Source organism: Enhydra lutris, unplaced genomic scaffold, assembly GCF_002288905.1.
Source record: "Enhydra lutris kenyoni isolate GAN:26980312 unplaced genomic scaffold, ASM228890v2 scaffoldscaffold13, whole genome shotgun sequence".
NCBI classification, from domain to species: domain Eukaryota; kingdom Metazoa; phylum Chordata; class Mammalia; order Carnivora; family Mustelidae; genus Enhydra; species Enhydra lutris.
Window position 1 is genome coordinate 42506771 of NW_019154097.1, and position 22340 is coordinate 42529110.

The window sequence follows — 22340 nt, forward strand, 5'->3', positions numbered from 1 at the left end:
TGGGGGGCTATGTTATTCAACCGAAAAACTCACTTTCTATTCCCACTGGAGTAAATCCCAAGGTCTTCATCATTGCCCACAGTCCCACATGCTCTGGCTCCTACCCACCTCTCCATCCTCCTCAAACCATTTGCCAGTAGTTCCCACCAGTTCATAAATAGTGGTGCCAAGGCCACCCCAAACTCGGGGCCTTTCTGAGGACTGTTCTTTCCACCAAGAGCATTCTCCTACCCGGTGTCTAAGTTGCTGGCTCATGCCCGTCTCTTCCAGTCCCTCAGTGGGCCTTTCCCTAAAGCACACCCTCATGTCCAGCTACTCTATCTCAGCACTCTGTTGCTTGCTTCAAAGCTACTGCCACAATCCACAACCTATAATTATCTTGTGTGTATTTTTCTCAGTTTCCTCTCTATCTCCCATTATAATTTCAGTATCCAGCATAGTACCTGGGACACGGGCACCCATCATTGAGTATTTGCCGAATGAACAAATAAATTCAAGTGTGTATGTGTGTGTGTGTGACATACACATCTGCTACAACCCCTATAGAACCTTCCCATGGCTCTCTACATGGCCCTTGGAACTCTCTGTTGAAATCAATTAACTAATAAATTCCATCAATTTTCTCCACACCAGCCACAGTTTATACTTAGACAAGAATTCCCTTGGCCAGACTTTGTAAGACAAAAAAGTGGCTCTCACTCTGCCACCAGGGTTGCAAGCGTTTATTAAGAATTCTGTGTCTAGGGGCACCTGGGTGGCTCAGTGGGTTAAGCCTCTGCCGTCAGCTCAGGTCATGATCCCAGGGTCCTGGGATCGAGTCCCACATCAGGCTCTGCTCAGCAGGGAGCCTGCTTCCTCCTCTCTCTCTGCCTGCCTCTCTGCCTACCTGTGATCTCTGTCTGTCAAATAAATAAATAAAATCTTTTAAAAAAAGAAAAAAAATTTTGTGTCTACCACAGAGCAGCCCAAGCCTCAGATGCCCCTTGGTCAGACATTGCGTAAGCGGAGCCGTGGGCAAAGGGGGGCTGGATGCCCCACGATGAGGATGACACCGTCTTCAAGGTCATCTTACAGACTGGCCCGTGCCACTGACACTTTCGTGTGTGGCCACAAAGCATGTGCGAGTGATGGAGAGCCCGACGGTGTTATCAAGGGTCAAGGGTACAGAAGGTGCTGCCCATGGAGGCATGAGGCCTCCCTTCATCACCACAACAATCCCGTTAAAGGAATCCTCGAGGAGTGAGGGTTCACGGTACACCCACTTGAAGCAATTTTACACCTATTTCTTCAACTGGATTATTTATGTCATCCATAATGAAACGAGACTCAAACAGCATCAGCTGCACCACGTCTTCTTTTGCTTTCGTGCGTTTTGCAGCCGATGACTATTTTTATGCAAATGAGGTTATGATGACATTAAACATTTTCTACTGATTTTCCAAGAACAAATATGTTCTCTCCATATGCCACCGTCTTCTTTCTCCTGCATCCATCCTCGGAGCTCTGCTGGCTGATCAGATTTTTTTCCAAATTAACTCCAAGGACCTTCCCTCCGTAATACTGATGAGCCTGTCTCCCTCTGCAGTGCGCACAGAGACTCCCATTAATACCTGATTTAGCCCATTCGCCCATTCCGCCAGCAGCCTTGCGCATCCCCTCAGCTCTGCCGGCGCCGTGAATCTCAGCTTGTTCCGTGGCACCACGGGGCTCCCCTGCTGCCTCTCTGGGGGTGTTTGCTCTGCTTGCAGAGCAAAGCCCACCAAGAACTGCACACGTAAAAAAGGCCTTGTGATTGCAGCAACGTTTGCCTCTATCGATTACATTCACGGCTGAGAAACAAACGTTCTCGGGGAAGTACTCCACGTAAGTAGCCCCTAGACAAATCAGAGTGGGGTCCGGCAGGCTGCTTACACCAGGCCCGTGGAGGCCGGCGTGGGCTTTCTTCTAGGGGCTGTGTGTGCGCGCGTGTGTGTGTCCGGGTGCGTGTGCGTGTAGGAGCCTGAGTTTGTTTTAGCTCAGAGCACACTGCTACCGGGAGGGTCAGTAGCCCTGGTAGCAGGATAATGCCCTAGAATCCTACAGGCTGCACGTCGCAGGAGTCCCCAGTTGCAGGCATTGTGGGAATTTCTGACTATTGCTGGAAGTGGGCTCTTCCCCTACAGTTCACGTGTGCCCACAAATCCTTACACAAAGCGTCAAAGGGCTGCAGAAGCAGACACATGGCGGCTGTAAACCCCAGCACTGGCTTGACTTAAGGTGATAAATCAAGATTTCCATTTCCCATAGTCGCGTCTACATCTGGGGGGCACACATTTGGTCCTCAAGAAGCCTGGTCGTTGTCAACAGGCCCCTGAGCAGAGCCATTTGCATGGACACGACAGGGTTCACATTGGGTTTCTACCTGATGACATCACCTGCCACTGGAACAGGACCTGAACGCTGTCTGGAGCAGGAGGGGAATCTCTCCTGCCCCTCGCTCTGACGCACTTCCAAGAATCCTTTTAGGTCCAAATGAAAGATTAACTTGGCCCATTCATAAATGTTTGGCCCGCCAGGCTGGCCCTACCTCTGGAAGTAGAATCCTTTCTTAAACATTAGCTACGTCTCTGACCCCCGTGTTTACGATGCCCTTGGTAGCACCAACGGAATTTCGGCTTCGCATCCACCTTTCCGCTCTACGTCTCTGTGTGTGCAACACTCCAGAGGGCCGTCAACCATTTCGTGGGGTGCAAGGAAATTTGAAAAGGAAGATAATTCAAAATGAGGTTTACTTTTTTTTTTTTAAGATTTATTTTATTTGGGAGAGAGAGAGAATGAGTGGAGGGGGAGAGGGAGGAGCCTCCAGGACCCTGGGATCATGATCGGAGCTGGAGGGAGACGCTTAACCGACTGAGCCTGCCAGGTGCCCCCAAATGAGGTTGATTTCTATTTATTTTCACTCACTAAATAAACAGATTCACTAGAGGACATGGGACGGGAAGAAACGAGGGGTAGGAGGGAAGATAAACTGACAGCAAAGGATAAGAACCTCCCCCAGCCGGGGAGACCCCACCTTGTCCTGATCCTCACTTCCTCTTCCACCTGCTTCAGAAAATGGGGGGGACAGGACGCTCGGAATTTAGAAATAAGACTCAGTCTGGTGTCATCGCTCAGTTGAATTAGCTTACAAAGATGCTGGTTCACAGCCCCCATCCTGGCCAGCGCGGCCGTCACCAGCCCAGAGACCTGACGGTTCTAGCCAGCAGTCCTGGTGAGTCAGCTGTGAGGGCCAGGCTTCCAGAAACCTGATGAGTCTGCGAGCGTCAGTCTGATGAGATACTGGGATTACCTGGGAAGCTTGCGGGTTTTGGGGTTTTTTTGAAGATTTTCCTTTATTTGTCAGAGACAGAGACAGAGAGAGCACATGCACAAGCAGGAGGACTGGCAGGCAGAGGGGGAAGCAGGCCCCCCACTGAGCAGAGAGCCTGACATGGGACTCGATCCCAGGACCCCGAGACCATGACCAGAGCTGAAGGCAGACACTTAACCGACTGAGCCCCCCAGGGGTCCCTAGGGATGCTCGGGCCTCACTCCCAGAGATTCTGAGTCCATCGCCGTGGGGGTGGAGGGGCCTCCCAGCAGTAAAACCTCCCCACCCCAGAGGGAGAACCCATGTGTTTAGGCAAGCAGGGACGCGGGCCCTAGAGCTTCCACATTTCACTTTGGTAACTCCTGACACTTTTACCCAAAGAACATTCTAGAATGTTTATTCCAAGATTCTCATCTTCCCATAACAGGCAGGAAACAATGACGAAAACTGGGCTATCTGCCTCTTGACTGTAACAGTCCAGGACTTAAGGCAGGAGCGTCCGCCTGAGGCAACAGAGGGTTCCCTGTGCTTGCGCAGAGACCCCAGCCCAGCGGGAAGATGGGGGCCCCTCTGCTCTCCCCAGCTGCCCCAGGCCAACGGCCGGCCTCTTGGGCGCGGTCAAGCTCCGCACTGGAACAGCTTTCCAGAAAGTCTCAAAAGTCAAAACCTCACGAGAACACAGGCTTTCTGCGGACAAGGCCACAGCGCAGCAGCCTGTCTCTCAGAACTCTTACCGTTTCAGCGGTCCTCGAGAGAAGGACTTAATTCACGGAAGGCCCAAGACTTCCGACCGGGGACTGTGCGGAGCCCAGCAGCCTACACTTTTTGCAAGCTCCAAAGACCTCACTCTAAAATGCGCTTTTGAATATTCAGCCCTTTTCGTGGAAGAGTCGTTTTCATGAGTGGAGGGAAAAAATCATTTCGATTTGTGAAGAAATAAGAGCACATGTTACAGCCGGTCTTTGACCTGTTTGGACTGGGTTCAAGCAGGGTTGGACGTGGGTGAATTCCTTACACGCAGATGTTTTTACAGAACAGTGCTGTAAGTGTATTTTCTCTTTCTTGTGATTTTCCTAATAACACCTGCTCTTCTCTAGGAGTAGTGGAGATTTTAGGGAGTCGAAAGTTGTAGGCAGATTCTCGCCAGCACAGGGTCTGCACCCCCCACCCTCACGTCGCTCAAGGGCCGACTGTAAACTCTCTTGATGGCTCTTGATGCTGGCAAAGCAGAAGCAGGAGGCGGCGGATCTCTCCCACCAGCTTTTGCTCTGCCTCTGGGCCCTCCAACACCCAAACGACCTTCCCAGGTGCTCGTCACAGCCTGGCATCTGTCTCAGGCCGGGTGCCCTGGATTTCTGGGCTGACCCGGGGATAAGGGAATACTCGTTACCCTAGATTCGGTTTCCCATATTAAGGACACGCAGCTGTGCCCTACTCTTTAGGGACATCCTTCCCTAAAGCTTCTGTCGTTCCACACAAGGTGTTTTAGGACCGGGGTATGTAGGATGAAGGACCTTTAAGAAGTAGCCGTAGCTAATATTGATCGACTGGGTACCATTAGTATACGAGAAAGGCTTAGACCATGTCTGGTAGATCAGCCCATACAGCCCCCAGGAAATAATCGATTTACTCCCCACAATTCCCTGAAGTAAATACCAACGCATCAGCACTTCACACATGAGGCCCAGAAAGGCTAAATGCGTGGCTTACGGCTGCAGAGCCAGTAAGAGGCAAAGCCAGGAGGGGAACGCAGATTTCCAAGTCCATGCTCTTGACTGCTCTGAAAAACTCTCCCATTACAGATTTTAAGTGGCGCAGACATGCTCTTCAGACCTAAGGAACCCATGAAACGGGGAGCAGATAGGAGAGGAAGGGTTCTGCTATTTCCACACTTCCCACGACTGTGGGTGAGGACCAGCTGCAGCCAAAGAAGCTCCTTGCTCTCGGTGAGATCTCACATCCAGGTGAGATCAGCTCGACCGTAAGACATTTCCTGAACCGATCCATGTTGCACTGTTTACTTGTTGTGTTTTACAAATACTGTATCCTTGAAAGAGGGTTTCAACTCTCTCACCCTCCATGTGAGGGGGCCGTAAAGGACAGCAGTGAATCGAATTCAAAGGACAGTCCCTTTGTTGGTGGAATGTGGCTCTAGTTGGAAGGGGCGGATGGGACGAGGAGAAGCAAATGAGGAGTGTGCGCACACACGCACGCACGCACACACACGCACGCGCGCACACGCACGCACGCACACACACGCGCGCTCTCTCTCTCTCCAAAGAAACTGTTCTGCTTCTCAGACTTAGGGTGTCTCTTCCTTCTGACGGAGCCAGTGTGGAGCTAGAAAGTCCCAGTGCGTGGACATGGAAAGACAAGCGGGGACAGGCAGGGCAGGGCCTGAAGGGGCAATGCAGTGTGCGGGCAAGTGCACAGACCCCCAGGATGCACACATGGGGGGTCTGAATCTGGGTCTAGCACCTACAGGCTGTGTGACCTCGGGCAGGGGCTCACCTCTCCTAACCCCCTCCTCACTGACACAACAGAGATGGGAGCAGCTACTTCAGAGAGCAGTTAAATTTAAACAAGATCGATAAAGCACGCAGCGCAGTGACAAAACATAAAAGGCAGTCAATAAAAGGGAATAATTATTGTGGTTAGTGATTCAGCGACACTCCCAACCGAGCCCCTCCTTACAATGTCAACTGATAAGTGTTTATGGGACCGTGACCTTCCGTGCCCACATCTGGGAAAGACAAAGTTTAACACGGGGGCCCTGACCCTCTTCGAGGTGCTTCTGCTCTACTAGAAAACCGACCTACGAGACACAAGATACTGATTATCAGAAGAACGATTCAGAAAAAAAAAAAAGAGAGAAGCCCAGTTACCAATTCGATAATCCGAAGGTTTCTTGGAAACCTTGAGTTGGGTCCTTACAACAGCATAAGTCACGTACACACACGACTCCACCTCGGACACCCGCTAGACTGGGATGATTCTCAAACCCCCGCAGCCAGCCTGGACACTGCTCCCGACCTCCAAACCCAAAGGCACAGCCGTCCCTGTGGACATGAAGTCAGTCTACAAACGTCTCATGCCCCGTGTGCCCAAGGCAGGTGTCGTCGGATTACAACAGGTTAGAATTTGTGGCAAGGAAAGAGAGGACTCTCTGAGCGAAGTGAAGTGAACGCCAAGGAAACCCGACATCTGGATTTATAAGCAGGAGGCCAAAGGAGAAATTGAAGATAACAGCAGTAGAAACTGCCCATAAATTACCGACACGATCTGGGAGGAGGAGGCCAGCCATAAATAGCGTGCGAGGACCTCAGCAGTGGCTTTCTTTCTTTCTTTCTTTCTTTTTTTTTAAAGATTTTATTTATTTATTTGACACAGAGAGATCACAAGTAGACAGAGAGGCAGGCAGAGAGAGAGGGAAGCAGGCTCCCCGCTGAGCAGAGAGCCCGATGCGGGACTCGATCCCAGGACCCTGAGATCATGACCTGAGCCGAAGGCAGCGGCTTAACCCACTGAGCCACCCAGGCGCCCCAGCAGTGGCTTTCATAAGCACACACGGATCGGGGGTTGGCGGGTGCTGCCTCCCCGGATTACCAGATGATGGGGCAGGGAGATCCTCCACACGCCGCCATAGGACAAGGAATGGTGTCTCTGGTGTCTCTCCGCAAGGGACCAGAGTGGGGTGTTTTAAGCCTTGTCTGGCTTCTAGGGTCACCCGTGTCACCTCCTTGCTCGCACACACCTAGTCACATAGGGAATAAAGCTGGACAGGTTCGTCTCACGCGGTGGCCTCAAGAAAACCATAACGAAACCTGGACCAGCCAATCGTCCTCCGCCCACACAAAGCGTGAGCCCCTATGGACGCTCTGTCCCGGTGAATGAAGTCACTGCACCCTGCCTCCCAAGCGAGAAACCTCTGCTCGCACCCGCTTCGCCCATATCCCATCAATTGCCTCCTCTGGCTGACCTCAGGAAGTCTTCTTGAACCTAGCCCGTCCACTCCGCCTTCCTTGGCTTGCTACGAGAAATGATTTCCGTGAAAACAGTAAGCGAATAAGGAAACACTCACTCTAGTATTGGACCGACGCCGTCCTCTCCGCAGGCAGCGCTGAGCACTGGGCCGGGCGGATGGAGGAGACGCTGAAGACGAAACCGACTCGACTCAACCAGCCTGCGACCCGCCTCCGTCTGTCCTAGCCCGGCCGACGCCCTCCCGCCGCAGGGAACTTTCTCTCTCTTGTCAGAAAGGGGATGATGCCAATTGTACCCTCCTGCCTCGGTCCTTCACTCGCACCCACTGACGAGCCGAAGACCCCGTCGGAGCCCAGGCTGGTACCTGAGGCTGCCTCCCCACCCCGCCACCTGCTTCCCCTCCGATCTCTCCTTCCACCGTTCACTCTGGAAACTCTGTTCCAGCCAGAAGTCCGTGTGCTGCTCCCCTCACCCCCAAATCCGAGAACTTGTCCAGTCCTCAAGCACAGGTTTTTCTCTTTAAAATGCCCCTGCCTTCCCTTTGAAGGAAAAATTCCTGCTCACCAGTAAGAGCACGGCTGCCTCCGTGCTGCTCTCGGACTCCTGTGAGCTCCTCTGCCACTGCCCCCCGACAATCCCGTTTCTTAGAGGGCCGGGATGGGCCTGACTCCCCTCCACGCAGCCACAGTGCCTGGCCGACTGGAGACAGTGGTCAAAATCATCTTTTTTTTTTTTTAAGATTTTTTATTTACTTATTTGACAGACAGAGATCACAAGTAGGCAGAGAGAGAGAGAGAGAGAGAGAGAGAGAGGAGGAAGCAGGCTCCCCGCTGAGCAGAGAGCCCGATGTGGGGCTCGATCCCAGGACCCTGAGATCAAGACCTGAGCCGAAGGCAGAGGCTTAACCCACTGAGCCACCCAGGCACCCCTCCAAATCATTTTTAATAATTTTTAAAAAACAAAGAAAGAAAGGAAAAGAAAAAAAAATAGAGACCAAAGGAACAGTATACAGCTTAGAAAATAAGTCTAGATCTATAAAACGTATAAACTGCATTATATCTAGCACCTCCAAATGAAAGAAATATTTACAGTTTTTTTTTTTTTTAAAGCTGCTTTGGATAAAATGGACAGACATTTTAAACAAAAGATACACACCTGGTACCATATTCCCAAATAAACCCTGGACGGATGAAGGAGCAAACTACAAGCATCCTGGAAAAGCAGCATGAACAGAATAGAATATTTATACGTATTTCTGAGGGACGGTATCTTCCTCAGCTTTAAAGCAGTGAAGAAATGAAATTGGCAAGATTGACAGTTTGGGACTCATACAAATTTAAACGATCTGTCCGGTGGAAGGAAAAAAAACACAACCCACAGCACTGAAATGAAAGAGAAAACAACATTTTGGAATCCGTTTGTGTGAAAGATGACGAATAAACAGCTGATCCCACAACTACCTAAAGATCCATTCATGTTTCTACGAAAAACAATTTTCTTAAGAGCAGCCTGATAATAAAACAGTAAGAATGAAAGCCACGCCAGGTTCTGTCACTGATTTAAATCTTCAACACCTGGGAGGGCTTTGGGCGAGCTTCACAAAAAGGATCTCGCCCATCGGGGGATACTCCCTCCTGAGCTCAGAGGAAAGAAACTACTCTGGCCCCAGACAGCTCCCCCTTCCCATCCCCAGGGCTCAGAGAGGAGCTTCCACGGGCAAATCCTCTGCCATTCTTTGATGGCAAGGATTAATCTGCAGTTAGCAAAGGTTAATTTGGTAACTTCCGCTGCAGAGCCCAGAATGCACAATGGTGCCTCTGGTTACCATATATGGCTCATGGGCAACCTCCCAAATTCATTACCAAATCCACCTTCCAACGCATCCTCCAGGGAGCTGCCAAAAGACTCTGAAAAGGCAAATGTGGGCAATGCACCCAACCCACCTCTTCCTGTCTTCTCTACGTCTTTCTTCTACCATACTTCCACCCTGCCTGGTCTACGCATAATTCTTTGTTTTGTGTGTAGGTTAACACTCACTGGTTAATTAAACGTTGATTTTGTGAAAACAAAACATATACGGCCCCATCTCATTTCTGTAATCTCCATGTACCTAATTATCAATGGGAATGCCTCTATTTCTTGATGTTCACATTTTAGATATTTGCAACTGATTTTCTGTTTCTGAGGATAAAGATGTGATGGTCTCCCACTTCCCATACCTCCCAGCCACATTTGGCCCTCCTCCTTTGTCCACTTACAGCTACATCATGATCTGCAGGTAGGTACGTATCCAATACTTACACTGGTGTGACTATATAATGCCCAGCTGAGACACAGTGTATAAAATTACAATTCCTCTCTTGGGAAACTCTTAGTTTTTTCCTGTGGCTAACAATTTCTTTGCTTTGTCGGAAGCCCCCTTTTTTTTTTTCAGTTCTGTTTCTATCACTAATTAGTCCCAAACTTTCTGAAAGAATGGTTAAAAAAAATCTTGCAAAGGCAAGAAAGACAGAAATAAACAAGTGGGACTACATCAAAGTAAGAAGCTTCTGCAGAGCTAACAAAACAAAACACAATGATAAAAAGAAAAGGCAACGTCTAAATGAGAGAAAATATTTGTAAATCATATAACTGATAAGGGATTAACATCAAAATTCATACATACAACTCAAGAGCAAAAATATCAAACAATCCAATTAGAAAATTGGGCAGAAGATCTGAACAGACATTTTCCCCAAGAAGACGTACGTTGGCCAACAGACACATGAAAAGACACTCAACGTCACTCAGCATAAAGGAAACACAAATCAAAACCACAAGATACCGTCTCACACCTGGCTAATATCAAAAACACAAGAAATAAGTGTTGGTGAAGATTTAGAGAAAAGGGAACCCTGTGCACTCTTGGTGGGAATGAGAGCTGGTGCAGCCACATGGAAAACAGCATGCAGGTTCCTCAAACCAAGTAAAAAAGAGAACTACCATGTGATCCAGCAATCCCATTTTTGGGTATTTATTGAAAAAAATAAAAGAGAAAGAGGGGAAGAGAGAAAGAAAGAAAATGCTAATTTGAGAAGATATATGCACCCCTATGTTCACCGCAGTGTTATTCACAAAACCCAAGAAATGGGAACAATCGAAATGTCCATCAGTGGATGAATGAATAAAGAAAATGTGATACACACACACACCCCAGACTCCTATTCTGCCATACAGAAGAATGAAATCCTGATATTTGTGACAACACAGATGGGCCTTCAAGGTGAAGTCAGTCAGAGAAAGACAAATACTGTATGATCTCCCTTATCTATGAAATCTAAAAACAAACGAAATAAGCTACAGAGAACAGACTGGTAGCTGCGAGAGACAGGCGGGTGGGGAGTAGGCCAAACAGATGAAAGGAGTCAAGAGGAAGAAATTTCCAGTTATAAAATAAGTACGTCCTAGGGACATCATGTACAGCATGGTCACTCCAGTTAATAATACTATATTACACCTGTGAAAGTTAACGAAGACAGTAGAACTCAAAGGTTCTCATGACAAGAAAAACAACCTGTAACTATATGCACTGACCAACATTAACTAAACCTGTGGTCATTCCGCAATGTCTCTAAACATCAAATCATTACAAGCTTGTATGTCAATTACGTTCCAATACTACTACTACTAATAATAATAATAATAATTCTGGATGCAGTCAAAAACGCTACATAATCAAACTATTCTATCCCTGGCTCCTTTGGAGACCTACTTCATACAGCCCTCCATCCCCCTGTTCCAGTGTGGAATGGGTGGGTGTTCTCTTGACCTGCCACACAGCTGTCACCCTGAAATGTTACCCTGGAGCATCCCTTCATCAGCATCCTGGGATCTGCCTTTTGTATGCTCCTGTTTGAGTCTCCTGTTTCTTCAATACTGTTATCATTCTCTTTCTTACTTTACTCCCTTGTTTTACTGGAGCATATCCTGAAGCAGCTTCCTGAAAACAGATGCAGGGAAGGTACAACAGTGGAGAATCTACTTAAATGTAATATATTTACCTGTCCTGAGATTTTACATTTTTACATATTTTTTATTTTGAAGATCATGGGTGCCTGGGTGGATCAGGTGGTTAAGCATCTGACTCTTGATTTCGGCTCAGGTCACGATCTCAAGGTCCAAGGACTGAGACCCACTTTGGGGCCTGTGCTCAGTGGGGAGTCTACTTGAGGGTTCTCTCCCTCTTCCTCTTTTCCTCCCCTCTACCCCTGCTGACGTGGACTCTCTCTCTCTCTCTCTCAATAAATAAATAATCTTTAAATAAATTAATTAAATAAAACAAAACCTGAAGATTTAACTAGCTTTATTAAACAACTCACAAATCAGGCAGCATGCCAGCTAGAAAACAGAGGGGTGCTCTGAGGAGTTGCACAAACATATTGACATTTGGTGATGTGGGTTTAATTCCTCTTTTCTTTCATCCTGTAGACATGGGGTGGGACCCCCTAACCTGAAAGCTCATGTCCTACAGTCCTGGGAAATCACACTCCATCACCGGTCTCGTGATTTTCTGCTCTCCGTGTTCTCTGGTCTCTTCCCCATATCCCTGTTAGTTATGCTGAATGTGCTGAACTGATCCACTGCTTTAATTGTTCTCTCCTACTTTTCATTTTTTTGATCTGTTGGAGGTTTTCTCAATGCTATCTTCCACTCTTCTGTTGACTTATTCCTACCTTATTTGTAACTCCCAGGGCTTCTTTTTGTATTCTCGGATTATTACTTTGCCATAGCACTTGGCTCCTGTTTTGTGAATAAAACAAGACATTCCATGATCTAACTAATTATAGTTCGAAAGTTTATAGTGTCTTCCTCCTCTAAATGCCTTTTCTACTGTTGTCACAGTCATTGTTGTTGTTGTTGTTTTTAAAGAGTTTATTTATTTATTTGAGAGAGAGAGAGACACAGCGAGAGAGGGAACACAAGCGGGAGGAGTGGAGACAGAAGCAGGCTTCCTGCTGAGCAGGGAGCCCGATGCTGGGGTTCAGTCCCAGGACGCTGGGATCATGACCTGAGCCGAAGGCAGATGCTTAACCCACTGAGCCACCCAGGCACCCCCAGTTGTAGCTGTTGTTAAGGACTTTTGTAACCGAGACTCTGCTGGGATGTCCAGGGATCCTGGCTCGTCTTTCTTATTTTGGAGTGAGACAGCTGTGTGGGGACAAATGGAGTCTTACAACGGCACACCCTACTAACAGTGAGCAGAGCTCAGACATTTGGGGAGGGGGCCAATCATCCCGTCTATCAGCCCTTTCTTAGGCTGGCTGCTTCAAGAGTACATTCTCCCAAGTACTAATTTACGAGGGTGCGCAGCCCTGAGGGGTAACAACGTTGAGGGTATCCCCAGATGACACCCAGTCTGACCATCTGTTCTAGAACTGTTCTAGAACTCTACATCTTATGAACTGAAGCCCAAAGTTTACCTTTTCCGGAGACTCAATCGCCCATATTCTGCCAGGGGCGGTGTTGGGGAAAGGATGTGGGGGTACAGCTGCAGTCCTTCTCTTCAAATCTACTTCTCAGCCATCGGAAGTACCCAGAACCTCCAATGCCCAGCTCTCTGGGGCTCTGAGGTGTGACTAGGCTGGATTCCTCATCTCTCCCCACCACAGGCAGGAGGTTGGGTCCCAGCCTCATCTGGTTTGCTCTCAGTTACCAACCGTCTCTCCTCTTTCCATCTCCCAAAATTTTGAGGGTGTTTCTTGCCAGCGGTCAGGCCCTAACCTGCCCGGTCATCCCTTACAGGTTAGCTCTCCCGTTCTTTACTACAATCTTAGTACAGTTCCAGGAGGGGCCAGATACAAGTGTGGTGTTCAAGACACCATGCTAATTTATGGAACACGCTGCACTACGCACCCCCAACCCCCAATACACCATGTTTTTATTTACCCCCAGCTCTGCTCCTGCTGTTCCCCTGCCTGGTCCATCCCTACTCTCTGCCTTTTGCTCATTTTGCAACCCCTAATGACCCTTCGAGATCAGGCTCAGCCATCATCTCATGCGGGAAGCTTCCCCGATCCTCCCCCACGGGCTGTATAAACCTGTGGCTTGACACACACCACATAGAGCTCAGTGAGCTGACTCACCCTGCCTAAACGTCTCCCTCCCTCCCTGGATAAGAAGTAGGCAAGGACTGTGTCTTTTCCAGTGTCCGGCCTCCTGTGTGGGGAACCACCAGGCACACAACAGGTGCTCCTCATCTGTGTCCGGCTGACCTACTTCCAGTAAGCTCCATGTTGGAAACATTGTCATTCTCAAAGTCAGGCAACCAAAATATGGCTCTGTGTATTTGCCAACGTCCAAATAAGAAAGGCTAATCAGAGAGCACCGGGAAATGAAAACAGCCAGATGTATTTGCGAGCAGAAGTCCAGGAGCACAAAACCCCTTCCAACAGGGGTGACGTGTGTTTTCCCAGCGATTCAAGATGAATATATGTTTATTAGGCAGAGAGAGATTTAGCGGGTTTCTCGGCTAATGCTGCAATTTTAAATCCATTTAAGATAATTTTCTTTATCTTGAATCTATTTTTCTCAGTAACCAGGATATGTAACTGATTTGTCCGAAACCCATTTGAAAAAGGAATAATCCAGCCTAACCTCGGACACACTCTTCATGGGAAGGAAGGAAACACGACAACTCTAAATGAAGACAAAGGACCCCGTGAAGTCAACGTGGTCACCGGCCCAGAAGACGGGTTTCCCTCCAGCATCTTGATTCTATGGCCGATCCCTCTTCTCCACTTCCCAAGGAGAAAACAAATAATTCTTAAATCTGAGCCACAGAACAAAGACCTTTCGTGAGGCAACCAAGACACAAACAAACTGATTAAAAGAGAAAACTCTCGGGGGGGGGGGGGGGAGCCTGGTGGTGGGTATGAAGGACGGCACGTGTTGCATGGACAATGAATTCTGGAACACTGAAAAGAAATTTAAAAAATAAAAAATAAATAAATTTATAAAAAAAGATAAGACGCTCCACTAGAACAGTGGATGTCGAAACAACCACGGAATGCACTTTCTCACCCACCAGCGTGACACAGCGTTTTTGAAACGCCAGGACCCAGTTTGCGTAGGGTCAGGTAAGATTCCCACAAGAGTGCAGACGGCCACCAGCTTTCTGGAGGACAGTACCCCAACATCAATCTAGAGCTTCCAGAAGTACCCCTGCGATGCGGCCTGGGGATATTATACTTTCAGAAGATAAATACCAATTCACCACAGACAAGGACGTGAGTGGGAAGATACTCATCAAACGGTTATTTATAATAACAACAAACTGACAATACCCTAAATTTCCGACGACGGAAATAATGATGCAAAATGGTCATAATGATGATCGTCGTTAATCATAATTAATGACATCAGCAAGCGCTCACGAAATAATATTAAATGAGAAGAGGGTACAAACAATGCATCACGTGCTCATAATCTGTACAGAAAATTGACTCAAACACAAGATGCTAAGATTTGACTGACTGCCGTCTCTAGGTAATGAGATCATGGCGAGTTTTGTGTTTTACTGAGGACTTTTTGTACTGGGGACCTTCCTGTGTGTTTCTGGGTTACTTTAAAAAATGTCAAGACTTCAGGGGCGCCTGGGTGGCTCAGTGGGTTGAGCTTCTGCCTTTGGCTCAAGTCATGATCTCAGGGTCCTGGGATCAAGCCCCGCATGGGGCTCTCTGCTCAGCGGGGAGCCTGCTTCCCCGCCGCCCCCCGCCTGCCTCTCTGCCTACTTGTGATCTCTCTCTGTCAAATAAATAAATAAAATCTTTTAAAAAAATGTCAAGACTTCATTTAGATAATATTTCATAATCCACAGGACTTGGTTGTGGACTATGCAGGAGACAGAGGAAGACGGAAGCCCTCTGCTAGTGACAAAGGACATGAGAACATGTCGCAGACTCGGGTCCCCACCCATCCTGGGATACAGCCAGCCACTCTGAATGACTGAATCACAACTTACTTGGTAGGACGATAATCCGGAATGGAACGATCCAGTGAAATTTTCTCACTGAGGTAGGAATTGTAGCCATACTTCTCGTGAGGTCCCTTGGCTTTCTCTTCTTCAGCGGGGGAAAGGGTAGCAGGAAGGCCCCCCTTGCCCCGCCCGCCATAGCCTTCAATGAGCCCAAGGGATTTGGATAAGCCTAGAAAAAGGAAGGAAAGACAATTATTGGAAAGCCACCACATCAGGGTATGTCACTCAAACTCAGACACATGCTTTGATGGCAAGTCTCACATGACCTGTCACGGCTGATTACTCTCTAACAGACCAACCCAGGAGTATGCCCTGAATGCATTTGTATCATTGAGAGGAAGGTCGGGGCAACAGAGAGTTCTGGGGCTATGTGTAACTCCCAGGCGGGAGCCTCTGCGTCCTCTGCGGAACGGAGTGGATGGAGTCTACAAAACAGAGAGACTCTACGCTGGGGAAAAGGCGGACCAAGAAGGACACAAGCAATGGGACAGATGTGGGGCTCCCGGCCGGGCCCGTTTTCCTTTCTCCATGGGGCAGTGATGACCAGCCTCGGTACTCCACGAGCTACAGGCACGACCCAGAAAAAGAACAGCCATTGAGGGGAACAGCCAAGCCAAGGTGCTCTGGCTTCATCTGGACAGGGGACGACACACAGATTGATTTTATCACGAGTTTAAAGTGCGTAACAACCTGACACATTTCTTTACCTAATGGTTTTATTTACATTTCATCTAAATGGCAAAAGGAAATATAGAATGCTTCAGAACACATCACAGAGGCGGGAGAAACCCCGCAAGGATGATAACCACGCCAAGCGGAGGGGACGCCTCTGTAACTGGCCGCGCTGAGCAACTGCCTGTCCCCGGGACAGTGGCAGCTCTACACCTGCTGTCCCATCACACGATAAACAGCTTGATGGGCAATTGTGAAATCCAGGAGTTACGGCAGGTTTCACCTCTCAGCTAGGAAACGTCGGTTTTAAGGGCTCTCACTCCCTCCCGCCATCACAAAGGCTCAGGCTACTCAGCATAGCTGTGGGCATGCACACACAGGTGCACGCACACACTTACACATACACACACAGGTACACACACACGTGCACGCACAGGTACACATGCGTGCACCACTTCATCCAAAGAAGTCCCACTCCTGCTCCTGGCAGGACGTACGCGGAGCAGAGATGTAAACCGTGCCCTCTGCTCTCACGAGGGGCAGCCCAGAGCACTGAGGACAATTCGAACCTCCCAGAAAGGCACCCAGCAAATCCGTCAGAGGCCAATGAATCTGCTCCCGTCACAGAATGTCCCTCTGTCACACAGTGGCAAGACATGCCTGCTTCTCTGAAAACAGAAATGCATCTTCTGTGATATCAAGATCAAAAAGCGAAGGTCCAGCAAGCGGCTCAGAGTTGGCCGCAGGTGAACATCATTTTCCTACCAGAGAATCATTCCCACTGGCCGCTGGGAGCTTCAGGAGCCCTGACCTCTATCCTGCCGGCCGTCATCCCAACAGAGCACCCTCGGCTGGGCTGTCAGATCATTCCAGCACTGCCCACTTGCTTCCCGGGCTCTGAGTTCCCATTCCACGTCAATGTGCCACCAGCATCCCAGTAACACTGCCTTCACCGTGCTCACAAATTGGTAAGAACGCTTCCCAGTCCAGTGCAAACACCTGCACTGGGTGCTGAGATCACTTGTCATCGGACATTCCCAGGAGGAACGTAATACAGGGCAGTGACTTTGGAAAACTGTTCGGTAGCTCTTCAAAATGCCAAGTGTTGTTTTACCATATGACCCAGCAACTCCACTCCTGGCGGACACCCAAGAGAAGTGAAAGTTCTGCCCACACAGAACCTTGGACAGAAACGTTCGTAGGACCATTATTTGTATTAGCTGAGCGTCCGTCAACTGATGAATCAATAAACAGAATGTAAAAACATACTGTGGGACATTATTTAGCAAAATAAAAAGGAAAGAAGTAGTGATATACACCAGGACATGGTGAACCTTGAAAACATGATGCCAAGCACACAACGCTGGTCAGAAAAGACCACATACTGTACAATTCGATCTATATGAAACGTGCACGATAGGCACATTTCCGGAGACGGAAGGTAGATCAGCGTCTGTTTCGGGCTGAGGGGACTGGGGCAGGACAGGGGGAGTGACTGCTGGTGTATATGGGGTGCCTTTTTGGATGGTGACGATGTCCTGGAGTTAGACTGCAGCGATATGTGCAGAAACCTGGGAATATACTAAAGAGGAAAGTGTTTTAAGTTCTTGTAAAATCAGAACAATGCAGTCCTAGAATACAATTCTTAGAACCATTTTTCATGAAGGAAGAAACCCACCAAGGCCAAAGTCATCATGCGGCCCTTATTCCCTTGAGGTTAGACTTTCACCGGGGACACGTGCCTGCAGCACAGAGAAGGAAAGAACAAGGTCTGAGACACAACCTACACATTCCACCTGGAAGGTGGGCTGCCCCGGGCCGGACCGCAGATGCCAGCCGCCACCCACAGAAGAGCGTTGCTGCGCGCCGGGGACCCTGCTGGCTGCTTTACATGAGGTATGCTATTGTTTTATCGACTCTCCTGCCAAACCTCATGAGGAAGACATTATTTTGATCTCTGCCAAATGAGGACACTGGCCTGAGAATGTAGTAACTTTGTCAAAGCTCCACGGCTGGTAAAGGAAGACTGACCGGGATTCCGAGTACAGTTAGAGACACAAAGGAGGACAAAACCTCACCTCTGTGACAGCTGAGAAGACCAATTCCAGGGTTCTTGCCGCAGCCGCCAAGAGAGGACACGGGCCTCATTTTAAGGCAGTGGTGAGACTGACCGAAAGGAGAGGAGACACTGGAGAACTACTTAAGAGACACTGTCACAGGGCAGAGACAGACAAGTGTTGGGGTGGGAGAGAAGGAAGCAGTAAGCGAGCCTGGCTCCCAGCGTGAGGACCAGCTGGGGACACCAGCCCCAGAGATGGCACATTCAGAAGCGAGTTTGATGATGAGTTCCACTCTGCACGGGTGGTCTGTCTACAGGACACCCATGGGACATTCTGACAGTCGGAGGTCTAGTGCGAAGCCGAAACACGTGGGAATGGAAGTTAAGATGGAGGACAAAGCTCAGGAGACGAGCCAGAAAGCCAGAGCCTGGCAGGGGCTGTAGCCATGACGGAAGCAGGGGTGCTGGGCTGGGGGCAGGGGTCGAGCAGCAAAAAGGAGAAAGACAGATGATGCTCCAGAATTTCAACGTATTTAGAGCAGGAACTGCATCCTCTGAAACTCAGATCTTCTCCACAGGCTCTCCCACTGAAGCTACCCTTGAACCCAAGACTTCAAGGATTGGAGAAATAGCTCAGTATGAACCAAGTGGTTAAGCTTCTCGCTTGTCCTCATAGATCCATTCAACCGCCCTCTCTCCACCTGCTAATGATCACTGCTTAGGCCTTAATTTCTCTAATGGTTTTATATCCATTTCTGTATTAAACTGGCAAGGTTGATGTTACCAGGATCACTTTAGAGATAACGAAATGGGGAGGCTCAGGAGGCTTAATTACGTGACCTTCCAAAAGTAACGGAAATGGAAGAAGATGCCCCCCCCCCCCGCCCCAGCCTCCAACACACAAACAAATGTTCAATCCAGGAAGTTCTCTGGGAATTTTCGGTGATGACAGTGGTAAGTTGATGGTAGTGAACTCATTAAGAGGATACCACACAGCAATGAAAATGGTTAGCTTGCCAGGAAACAGATGACTCTCCGAGACATGCTAGCAAGGGGAAAGCAGCATTAATGCATATAATGCCATTTATACAAAGTCTCAAAGGCTAATCAAAACATAGGTCAGAATATAAATTCATGGAAACCAGAAACTGCAAAAAAAGACACTAGATCATCACTGGGGAAGACACACTGGGACCTCAAAGGTCCTGGTACTGCTCCACTGGAAAGCTGGTAGGATTCACTCATTCATTTCTATAATAATTCATTATAGAATTATTCCCTGACATGTACGTGATATATATAATGGATGCCATTTTGCATAATAAAAAAAGATCACGCACGGACTATTGACAGTGGGTTTTTTTTCTCCTTGTCTTGTGCACTTTTGCTCATTCACCTGGATTTTCCCTTTTTCTCACTAGTCACAAACTCACCCGTCCATGGTTTTCTTGCCAGCATGGAGCCCAGGGGTCAAGGAGGGAAACCACTGGAATGGGACATGACTGACCTTCAAGCCAACGGAGCGGCTTCAGCAGAGGGCATCCGAGCCTTCCTCTCATTTCATCTGTTTCGTTTGGTTTTAGCACATCTTTTTCTTCCCTTAATGACAAAGGCCTTCTTTTGGCCATTAAATGCCATCTCAATGCTAAAATGCATCTCAGCTGTGTTTACCCAGCATCTTCCATGGGCAGCCTTTCCACTCATGGCAGAAGGGCCAGAGAAGGGATTCATTTTAAAATGGCATAGGAGGGGCACCTGGGTGGCTCAGATGGTTAACCATCTGCCTTCCGCTCAGGTTATGATCTCCAGGTCCTGGGCTCGAGGCCCATTTTGGGCTCCCTGCTCAGCAGGGAGTTTGCTTCTCCCTCTCTCTCTCCTCCTGCTTTTGTTCTCTCTCACTCTCTCTCTATCTCTCTGTCTCAAATGAATAAATAAAAATCTTAAAAAAAAATAAAATGGCATAGGAATTAAGACTAGGAATGCATACTGAAGGCCACCATGAACACAAAGGGAATGATGGTTCCAAGGGCAATTTTTTTTTCCCTTTCTGGGGCATTATTTCTTCCATTATGAAAGGCACCCACTTAGCAGCCCCAAAAAAGATCATTCTTCACAGTGCGATGTGACAACTATGAATTATATATTTTGTGGTCCAAGTGCTCCCATTTTCCCCCCAACTGAATCTGCCAGAAAGGTTCAACAAAGCAGCAAAAATTTTCACTGGCATTTTAATGTGTTCACTTAGCAGGCCCCTGAAACTACTGGCAAAGATAAATAAGAATTCAAGATCACCGACAAGGCTCAAGCTGATCTTCTACTTAGCCAGGAAAAGTCACCCCTGGGGCCAGCTGGGATGACTCCACGTACCCGGGAACCTTCTCTTCTGGAAGTGCCTTTGCAGTCTGGCCGGAAGCAACTGAAACCACTGCTGACCAAAATGCACTTATGGGCATGAACGTCCCAACTGGCAAAGGGAAGAAGAACAAGAAGAAGGAGGAGGAGGAGGAGAAAAGAGGGAAAGAGGGATGGTTACTTGGCACTCAGTCTAGAAAGACTTATCATTCTCTCCTTCAGGCATGGCCTTCTGAGTTATTCAGCTAAAGACTGCAGAGCCAAGGGGGAGCTAGGAGTCAAGACGCTGAAGATGAAGGGAACAAGGACAAACTGACCTCGTCGTCCCACAGAACCTCGACTGAGTATTCTTCATGTTTCTCCCCACACCCACTGTCCACCCTGTTTGCCTGCTTCACATCCCAGGAGACAGACCTACAGAGGTAGCATCAGTGGCTTCGGGTTGGAGTCTCACCTGAAGGAGGCTGATGGGTGGAGAGAGAAGTTGGGGTGTGTCCTCTCCCAACTCCCTCCCAATGGCGCAGCAGTTGGGTCGCCTTCTCTATGCTGCTGTTGCTACAAGACATCCCTCTCTTAGGGTTCACCTGGGGTTACAGCTAGCCCTATGTTCTGTCAACTGCTCCCCCCATTCCCCGCTTCAGTCCCTAGTATGCCAATTGCTTCCTCCTCTTTTGCTAACCCCAGGTGAGTCACCATCCCTTGTCATTCTTGTTGATCTCTCGACCTTGGTAACTATTTTTGCTAGACTCTCTTCCACCACCTCTTCTGGGTATACCACCTATTTCCTGCTGGGATCCTAATACACACAGCATCCCACCGAGCCCGGGGGACGACTGCTGAACACGCGGATGAGCAGAGAGGTGTCTGGGGAATCGGCTCAGAGCCTCTACAACAAAGTTGATGTTGAGAAAGCACTGAACGTCCATGAGACAAATGTCTACTAAGAGAAGAGCGAGGAAAACTGCATATGATCATCGTATTTACAGTCATAAAGAAGAGAATCTACACCAAGGAATGTCACAGGGAAATCAAGCCTGAAAGAGGCCACTTGGTTTGGCCATGGAAAGGGCCCTGGTGCCCTTAAAGACCGCCATGCCCATGAATAGGTGCCCCCCCAAGGCAAAAAAGAAAAGAGGTGGGAAGCGATTTCCCTCCTTGGTCAGGATCCCGAAGCTGGAGCATGTCGAGGGTCCGGTACTACAAGCAATAACCCACCAGAATATATAATGTAAAAAAAAGTGATATTTATAAAAGTAACAAATGTTGCAGCATATGTAGAAAGAACTTTAATAGGGAGAAAATTATAAAATTCTACTGGAGGGAATAAAATGAGACCTACCGAGCTTAGCAGAGAGAGACGTTTTTGAAGGATCGGCTGGAATGCCACGAAGACACATACATCCCCTTTTTAATGGAACTCCATATGAGACTTTTTTTTCAGGAACATAATAAAAATTCTAAAATCACCCCAGAAGAACACAGAGGCCAGAAAACAGCTTTAAAAAAAAAAAAAAAAAAAAAAGAGGAAACATGGGGCAGGTTGCTCTCTCCAGTACTAAGTTCGAGAATAAAGGAGTAATAACGCAACTGGCATGGTCACTGCGAGGAAATCCTACATATACTCTGGGAAGCGAGGCTCCAAGTGTATTGCCTTCCTCAAACAGTCATCCAATTTTCCAACACGAAGTCACCGCCATAGCTGCCACTTTTGACGTTTGAGAAGCCCCCTTCTAGTCCGGTTGGCTCGACAACCAACTTGTGGATAACAAAGAAGCTTCGTGCACCTGGCACAGAGCCTGGGGTCCCCAGGGGCACATCTCTGATGACCACTCAGCGAGACCCATCACTCGCCCGTGTCTGTCTCTGGCTGGGCCCAAGCTCCCCGGCTCCATGGTGGCAGTGGAGATAAA

The 22340-nt window shown here is 48.4% G+C and overlaps 1 protein-coding gene across 1 annotated transcript in view; it reads right to left on the reverse strand.

Annotated features, from left to right (window-relative positions):
* Positions 1-22340, reverse strand: part of LOC111146240 (polypeptide N-acetylgalactosaminyltransferase 17) — a 439328-nt gene that overhangs the window by 259713 nt on the left and 157275 nt on the right. Inside the window, exon 2 of the mRNA XM_022501704.1 lies at positions 15333-15516. Within this exon, the coding sequence (XP_022357412.1) occupies positions 15333-15516 (184 nt within the window). The remainder of the gene's footprint in view (positions 1-15332; positions 15517-22340) is intronic.